At 43.0% G+C, this 9,441-nt stretch overlaps 1 protein-coding gene across 1 annotated transcript; it reads right to left on the bottom strand.

Moving 5' to 3' along the window:
* Nucleotides 1-3,673: 3,673 nt before the first annotated feature.
* dact1 (dishevelled-binding antagonist of beta-catenin 1) lies at nt 3,674-9,436 on the bottom strand (the record flags this gene model as incomplete). The annotated part of the gene is made up of 1 exon (XM_037763038.1): nt 3,674-9,436. A coding segment is annotated over one exon (2,043 nt), but the record flags the coding sequence as incomplete, so codon positions are not given.
* Nucleotides 9,437-9,441: the final 5 nt, after the last annotated feature.

Raw genomic sequence — 9,441 nt, 5'->3', positions numbered from 1 at the left:
GATGGATGGTGATAAGATCAGATGACGACTTTATTCTGGAGATATTACGACTTTATTCTGGAAATATTACAACTTTATTCTGGAGATATTACGACTTTATTCTGGAAATATTACAACTTTATTCTGGAGATATTACGACTTTATTCTGGAAATATTACAACTTTATTCTGGAGATATTACGACTTTATTCTGGAAATATTACAACTTTATTCTGGAAATATTACGACTTTATTCTGAAAATATTACAACTTTATTCTGGAGATATTACAACTTTATTCTGGAAATATTACAACTTTATTCTGGAGATATTACGACTTTATTCTGGAAATATTACAACTTTATTCTGGAAATATTACAACTTTATTCTGGAGATATTACAACTTTATTCTGGAAATATTACAACTTTATTCTGGAGATATTACGACTTTATTCTGGACATATTACGACTTTATTCTGGAAATATTACGACTTTATTCTGGAAATATTACGACTTTATTCTGGAGATATTACAACTTTATTCTGGAGCTATTACGACTTTATTCTAGACATATTACGACTTTATTCTGGAAATATTACAACTTTATTCTGGAGATATTACAACTTTATTCTGGAAATATTACAACTTTATTCTGGAGATATTACAACTTTATTCTGGAAATATTACGACTTTATTCTGGAAATATTACAACTTTATTCTGGAGATATTACAACTTTATTCTGGAGATATTACAACTTTATTCTGGAAATATTACGACTTTATTCTGGAAATATAACAACTTTATTCTGGAGATATTACGATTTTATTATGGAGATATTACGACTTTATTCTGGAGATATTACAACTTTATTCTGGAAATATTACAACTTTATTCTGGAAATATTACGACTCTATTATGGAGATATTACGACTTTATTCTGGAAATATTACAACTTTATTCTGGAAATATTACGACTTATTATGGAGATATTACAACTTTTTTCTGGAGATATAACGACTTTATTCTGGAAATATAATGACTTTATTCTGGAAATATTACAACTTTATTCTGGAAATATTACGACTTTATTATGGAGATATTACGACTTTATTCTGGAGATATTACAACTTTGTTCTGGAAATATAATGAAGTGGAGTCTTTAGATCAATGGTCTCAAACTCAATTTACCTGGGGGCCGCTGGAGGCAGAGTCTGGGTGAGTCTGGGTGCTTTATACTGGTTTATACTGGTTAATACTGCTTTATACTGCTTTATACTGGTTAATACTGGTTAATACTGCTTTATACTGGTTAATACTGGTTTATACTGCTTTATACTGCTTTATACTGGTTAATACTGCTTTATACTGGTTAATACTGGTTTATACTGGTTAATACTGTTTTATACTGCTTTATACTGGTTTATACTGCTTTATACTGGTTAATACTGGTTTATACTGGTTAATACTGGTTAATACTGCTTTATACTGGTTAATACTGCTTTATACTGGTTTATACTGGTTAATACTGGTTTATACTGGTTAATACTGTTTTATACTGCTTTATACTGGTTTATACTGCTTTATACTGGTTAATACTGGTTTATACTGGTTAATACTGGTTAATACTGCTTTATACTGGTTAATACTGCTTTATACTGGTTAACACTGCTTTATACTGGTTAATACTGCTTTATACTGCTTTATACTGGTTAATACTGCTTTATACTGGTTAATACTGGTTTATACTGGTTAATACTGGTTTATACTGCTTTATACTGGTTTATACTGCTTTATACTGGTTAATACTGGTTTATACTGGTTAATACTGGTTAATACTGCTTTATACTGGTTAATACTGCTTTATACTGGTTTATACTGCTTTATACTGGTTAATACTGGTTTATACTGGTTAATACTGTTTTATACTGCTTTATACTGGTTTATACTGCTTTATACTGGTTAATACTGGTTTATACTGGTTAATACTAGTTAATACTGCTTTATACTGGTTAATACTGCTTTATACTGGTTAACACTGCTTTATACTGGTTAATACTGCTTTATACTGGTTAACACTGCTTTATACTGGTTAATACTGCTTTATACTGGTTAACACTGCTTTATACTGCTTTATACTGGTTAATACTGCTTTATACTGGTTAATACTGCTTTATACTGCTTTATACTGGTTAATACTGGTTTATACTGCTTTATACTGGTTAATACTGCTTTATATTGGTTAATACTGCTTTATAATGCTTAATACTGGTTAATACTGCTTTATACTGGTTAATACTGCTTTATACTGCTTTATACTGGTTAATACTGCTTTATACTGATTTATACTGGTTAATACTGCTTTATATTGGTTAATACTGCTTTATAATGGTTAATACTGGTTAATACTGCTTTATACTGGTTAATACTGCTTTATACTGGTTAATACTGCATTATACTGCTTTATACTGGTTAATACTGCTTTATACTGGTTAATACCGCTTTATACTGGTTAATACTGGTTAATACTGCTTTATACTGGTTAATACTGCTTTATACTGGTTAATACCGCTTTATACTGCTTTATACTGCTTTATATTGGTTAATACTGCTTTATAATGGTTAATACTGGTTAATACTGCTTTATACTGGTTAATACTGCTTTATACTGGTTAATACCGCTTTATACTGCTTTATACTGGTTTATACTGCTTTATATTGGTTAATACTGCTTTATAATGGTTAATACTGGTTAATACTGCTTTATACTGGTTAATACTGGTTAATACTGCTTTATACTGGTTAATACTGCTTTATACTGGTTAATACTGGTTTCTACTGCTTAATACTGATTTATACTGGTTAATACTGGTTAATACTGCTTTATACTGGTTAATACCGCTTTATACTGCTTCATACTGGTTAATACTGGTTTCTACTGCTTAATACTGATTTATACTGGTTAATACTGGTTAATACCGCTTTATACTGCTTCATACTGGTTAATACTGGTTTCTACTGCTTAATACTGATTTATACTGGTTAATACTGCTTTATACTGGTTAATACTGGTTAATACTACTTTATACTGGTTAATACTGCTTTATTCTGCTTTATACTGGTTAATACTGGTTTCTACTGCTTAATACTGCTTTATACTGGTTAATACTGGTTAATACTGCTTTATACTGGTTAATACCGCTTTATACTGCTTCATACTGGTTAATACTGCTTTATACTGGTTAATACCGCTTTATACTGCTTCATACTGGTTTCTACGGCTTAATACTGATTTATACTGGTTAATACTGCTTTATACTGGTTTATACTGGTTAATACTGCTTTATACTGGTTAATACTGGTTTATACTGGTTAATACTGGTTAATACTGGTTAATACTGATTTATACTGGTTAATACTGCTTTATACTGGTTAATACTGGTTTATACTGCTTTATACTGGTTAATACTGCTTTATACTGGTTTATACTGGTTAATACTGGTTTATACTGGTTAATACTGGTTAATACTGATTTATACTGGTTAATACTGGTAAATACTGCTTTATACTGGTTTATACTGGTTAATACTGGTTTATACTGGTTAATACTGCTTTATACTGGTTAATACTGGTTTATACTGGACCACAACTGGGACACAACCCTCAGAGGAAACAGATGAACGCAGAACAACGGACCGTTAATGTTAATGTTAACCTTAACGTCTACGTTTAATGAAGCATCAAAAGGCTACGCAGCAGTACCGTTATACACACATTATACATTAAATACACTCTCACATCAGTAACAGTCGGTTGCAGTCGCATATGGGATCATTTACAGGAGCAGACCGGGACTTTAAAGAGCTTTAAAGTCCAGAGTCAGATGAGAAGACGGATGTCAGCTTTATCTCTGTGTGTTTAGCCTAGCTTAGCATAGAGACAGGAAGCAGATTCTAATCTAATCTATTATGTACACATATCAAAGATATTTAAATTAACTTCCCAACCCTTGATTCACAACTTCGGATGCTAATCAGCAAACCTTTGTTAGCTAGAGACCAACGTGTTGGCGGTGGAACGGACCGCTAAAACAATCCCATGAAACCATTCAATCGTTCGCTTCCATGCTAACCGCTGAAACAACAGTCTCTTTCATAATTCTATTTCTACACAACAAACAACAACAATGTACATCACACATCACACATCACACACACTGAGAGCGGCTGGAGGGTGATTGGTTTCTATTTTGATGGAGCTAGGCTAACAGTGGAGCTAGGCTAACAGTGGAGCTAGGCTAACAGTGGAGCTAGGCTAACAGTGGAGCTAGGCTAACAGTGGAGCTAGGCTAACAGTGGAACTAGGCTAACAGTGGAGCTAGGCTAACAGTGGAGCTAGGCTAACAGTGGAGCTAGGCTAACAGTGGAGCTAGGCTAACAGTGGAGCTAGGCTAACAGTGGAGCTAGGCTAACAGTGGAGCTAGGCTAACAGTGGAGCTAGGCTAACAGTGTCACCACTGTAACATGTGATATGCTAGCTGTTCGTAGGTAGCTGATGTTATGCTATATGCTAACTATTTGCTGCGATATTGATTGTGCTAGCTGTTGTTGTAGCTACACTGGTTAGCAGGTTCCTCCTGCTTCTTTGTGCTAAGCTAGGCTAAACACATCCTGGACACAGATTAAAGTGCTAAACAGAAAGCTGTTCCTTTAACTAATGAAAGAGAGATAACTGAACTCTTGATCGTGAACGTTGACGTCGGCTAGGACCGTGTTGGGTTGGGTTGTTTTCCAGCTGACCTCAGAAGGAGGTCTCACTCTCAACAGTACTTCAGTGACTTTATTTCACATCGTAGCAGATTTGATGAAAGAGCAGCAACATGTAGAGCTCAACAGTGTTTGAACAACTCCGGGTCAGGAAGTGAATTTCACATTAATTCATTCATTAACGTCTCAGAAAATCCTTCCATAAAGAGTTTTATTGGAACCAACCAGCTACGAGACGAACGGTGACCATCAAACATTTGATTCAGACCAAAGAAACACTGGAAAATGGAAGAAAAAAAAGGTACAAAACTGTGTAGATAATTATGTTGAAGAGGGTTAGGGTTAGGGTTAACCCTAACCCTAACCCCAGTGAAGGAACTACTCATCCCATAAACCTTTGCGAATGGCGACTTGCCGCCTCTGGAAACTTCTGAAAAACATTTAAACTAACCGCTGTTGATCTAAAATGAAGACCGTTCACGCCTTATTTCTGAAACATTTTGTAATATCAGAGAAAGTTTCCAAATGAGCCGCCACGTTAGTACGGTGTGAAATCCAGGAGCAGACCGCGGCGCAGACCGCGGAGCAGCTGTGGATACATACCCTCACCAGCCGTTCACGGGTGCAGTAAACATCTCCATGGTAACAGTGAGCTCCACCAATCAGAGATGTCGCTGTTCAACACGTTCTCTCTCCCAACTCGTCAAATACCGCCGCTTGGTCGGTGCTCCTCGCCATTGAAAAACGACACACGGGGTACCCCCTCGACCGGGGACGACGTGTCAGTATATGCTCGCTCGCGGTTGACGTTAACTTCATTGACTAATGACTCACATAACTGACCACACCGACGAGTCACGTGACTAAAGACGCGACAAAATAAGTCAACGTTACTTTCAGCCTCACACGGGGCACCAATAGTGGTCTCCTGGTTGAAGGTCTTGTCTTGTTTGTTTCACCCGTCCACCTTCCCTCCCCTCCCTCCCTCCTTCCCTCCCGCCCTGAATGGACTCTCACGTTATTAATACTACGTCACTGCTCCGACCGTCGAATAACGCCACGGGTGGGTTTACACTGGAGTTAGTTGAAAGCCCGCTTCATCACATACTGTCGCTAAAGGGTAACTCCGTGCTTCGGTTTCCGATGCCGAGGGACGCTGACTAAACGGCGGTAGTGGGTAGTGTAGCCCCTTTCCATGACATCACAAATAAAACCAGGTTGATATCAGACGGACCGGTGGCATCTACAGGAGCAGATCGTTTCACAAACTCGTAGCTGGAGGTACATCCACCTCGGATGGTTACGACATTTTTGGCGAATAATCAAAATCTTCCATTCAGAATATGAAATGGAGGATTTGTACTTCCTGTTCGTCACTGTTGAGCTCTATTCTGACATTCACACAGAAAAACAGGCATCTCCGCGGCATCCAGAAAACCTCTGTTTACATTCCACTGATCTGACATCAGGATAACCACCTCAACAGAGACTAACACCTCTAAAAAACACATTATATAAACAGGTTACCGTGGCAACAGAGGTGTCTTAGCGTATAAATGTAATGGACCAGCGGTCAGGCACCACCATGTGTGGTATCCAATATGTACCAAGCAAATATATATATTAGGTTTTAAATAGCTGTCATCGAGTAATAAAGAGACGTTTGGCGTGTTGGTGCGCTGCAACGAAGGGTGAAGGTCAGGTGATCATAAATATAAAACAAGGCGACGTAAAAAACAACAGATCAACAGGGTTCCACCGTCCGTCCCGTCCAATGACAGTTTGTCTCAAAGTGAAGAAACCTCAACCCTCAACACAACGCAGAAACGTCTGAGGAGACTTCTGACAACCTTCTGGACACATTAAGGCTGCTTTCACATCAGGGACCAGGATGTTCGCCAGCTGAGGCACTTGTTGGACCAGGAAGTCGAGGGGGGGGGGGGGGGGGGGGGGGAGTATAACTTGTGAGAACCAGATGAACTAGTCTGATCCACAACCACCGGTTTATGACTTAAGGAAAACCTCATGTGGTGTTTATAAAACATGTTTCAGTGAAACTAGTTCAGTGTTTGAGCAGCAGGGTCACATGAGAGGAACTTCACGCTAGATTTGGCGTTGACGGTTGTTTACCCTCTGTCCACGTGAACCAGCTAGTGCTGCGGCGGCTTTCTCACCAGCTGAACCACTTGAACTTTAAGTGGCGTCCTCAGATTTCCATGTTGAGAAACCGAAACCCCCCACACGGTCCACGTGAGGGTAAATATAGACGCAGGAAGTTGATGAGATGACACGGTGGCAGATCAAGTAACTTATGTAACCGTTGCAACACAAATACACACCTCAAGATGCCTCCTTGTTCCACTTTGAGCATTTAAGCTTCATACAGGCGCCAAACGTCCCTCCTGACTAACAACTAAAGAGAAACGAGACGTGACGGAGACGCTGAACTAAGACTTGTTGTCTTGATAAATGTCACACATGCTTTAATAAAGATGGCCGACTGGCGTGGCGCCGTCTCTTAGGCCGAAGAGGCTCTGGGATAGTTGACACATCAGCGTACCGGGCAGCACCGGTCAGGTTGGGTTCTGGTACACTAGAAGTGCACGGGTAAGGCACCCCTAAAGATATGGCTCTGGTCCAGTTTGGCGGGGTTCACACGGTGGTCATGAGTTTGAGAGAACCCGACCTGAACCGGAGGATCTTCTTCTTCAGGTTGTGAGAGGCCTTGATCTTGACGAAGGCCTTCGCCTTCGCTGGAGTCATTTCCTGCCCCGCCGCCGTCCCAGCTGCCCCCAACTGGCTCCACCCCCTTCCCATCCCGCCGCCGCTCTCTTCGGTGTCGCTCTCCTCCACGTCCTCCTCCTCGCTGAACTCGCTGTCTCCGAAGCGGTTGGTGGTGTAGTTGGACCTGTCGTCCTCGCTGGTGTCCACGATGGTGGAGTGAAAGAGCGATGCGCACTCGGCCGAGTACTCGGAGTCGCTTCCCGCCACGTAGGAGTACGGGCTGCTAGCCTGCTCGGCGGCGGGGATGTACACGCCGGCTGCAGATTGGCTCAGCAGCTCCTTCCTCTGCCGCCGCTGAGCGCGCCTGAACGCCTCATCATACGGTACCTCCATGATGGCACGTAACCGCCTGTAATCGTTTCGCTTGTGCTTTGGTTTGGCAACAACCACGACCTGGTCGCGTCCGTGATGATGATGATGGCGCTGGTGGTTTCCATGGTGATGGTGCCTGGATGCACCCGAGCGCACTGTGCTCAGTGTTGACGTGGCGTGTTTGTCCAGAACTCTGCCTTCTGGGATGGATTCAGGGAGGCGTTTGATCCTGGAGATGGACGCGGCGTGTGCACCACCGGCTGCTCTCTTGGAGGCTTTAATACTGACGGCGCCTCCGTCCTCCAGCAGCCGGGACTTTCTAGAACTGGACCTGTGATGGGACACGTCGCCTCTTCGGTCTGACGGAGGCTCGTTGTGGTCAGACGCCCGACTCGTCTTCATCGGCGCCGTGGTCTTCACCTTGACAGTCCTGACATTCTTGCTGCCACCCTTGCGGAGTTTGACGTTCTGCCGCTGGGCGGGAATGTTTCTGGCATTAACCATGTGTGTCCCTCCTCCTGCTCCTCCTGCTGCTCCTGCTGCTCCTCCTCCTGCTCCTCCTGCTCCACCTGCTCCTCCTGCTCCTCCTGCTCCACCTGCTCCTCCTGCTCCACCTGCTTCATCTTGACTCTGGGAGGAGGAGCCTAGACTGGCGACGTCATCAACCCTCTCAGTCTGGCCCGGTTGTGGAGTCTTCGGGCCGTTCTGAGGAGTAACGGATGAAGGTGATTTGAGGAGCGTCTCTGGGTCTGGACAGCAACATGGCTGCTTGGTCTCTTTGGGGGAGGAGTTCTCTTTGGGTCTGACGTCTTCAGACGCCGCTAAGGGAGGAGGAAGTCTTCTGCTCTTCTGTCTCAGCAGACCGTTGGTATCAGAGTTGGAGACAGACGAGCCGACACAGAGAGGAGAGCTGGTCAAGTCGCCGTCATTAATCTTGAAGCTGTTCTGCGCCGTGTCAACGCCGCCATCAGGGTCAACCGCCATCTGGGTCTCCTGCTCCTCAGGTGTACCGTCAATGGACCAGTGTCTCTCAGGAGACGAGGTGGCGTTACCTTCTCCTGGTGCTCCTCCTGCCGACCAGGAGGGTTTGGAGTCAGACCCCCTCAGAGTCCCTAAACTGGACGCAGACCTCCCACAGAGACCGGCCTGCCTCAGGACGCTCTTTGACGGGTCGGTGCTGATGCTGGTCCTGGGTCTGCTGGTCCTGACGGGCAGAGTCCTCCGCTGCAGCAGACCGTAGATGTAGCCGTCCAGTCGCTTATGGGAGGAAGAAGAAGAAGTGGAGGCGGGCCAGGAGGAGCTCTGAGGCACAAGAGGAGCTGAGAGAGGAGAAGATTCACCACCAGCCTCAACGCTTCTTATACCGCTGTAACCCAACATCTGCAGGAAGACGGGGCTCTGGACCGCCACGGCGTGCAGCGGGCTCGGGTAGCGGTAAATGTCGCCGCCGTTTCGGGCAACCAGGTCGCAGTGGTACTTAGACTGGGAGTCACAGGAGGCCACCGAGGAGACCGGGTGAGGAGCCGACAGCGAGCGGCAGACCGTACCAGAGGAGGAGGAGTCATCACAAAGTCCTCCAACCAAACCGTCACACTCCAAACAAC

Source organism: Sebastes umbrosus, unplaced genomic scaffold, assembly GCF_015220745.1.
Source record: "Sebastes umbrosus isolate fSebUmb1 unplaced genomic scaffold, fSebUmb1.pri scaffold_141_arrow_ctg1, whole genome shotgun sequence".
Lineage (NCBI taxonomy): Eukaryota > Metazoa > Chordata > Actinopteri > Perciformes > Sebastidae > Sebastes > Sebastes umbrosus.
Note: the sequence above shows the minus strand (reverse complement) of the source record. Positions and strands in the feature narration are given on the sequence as shown.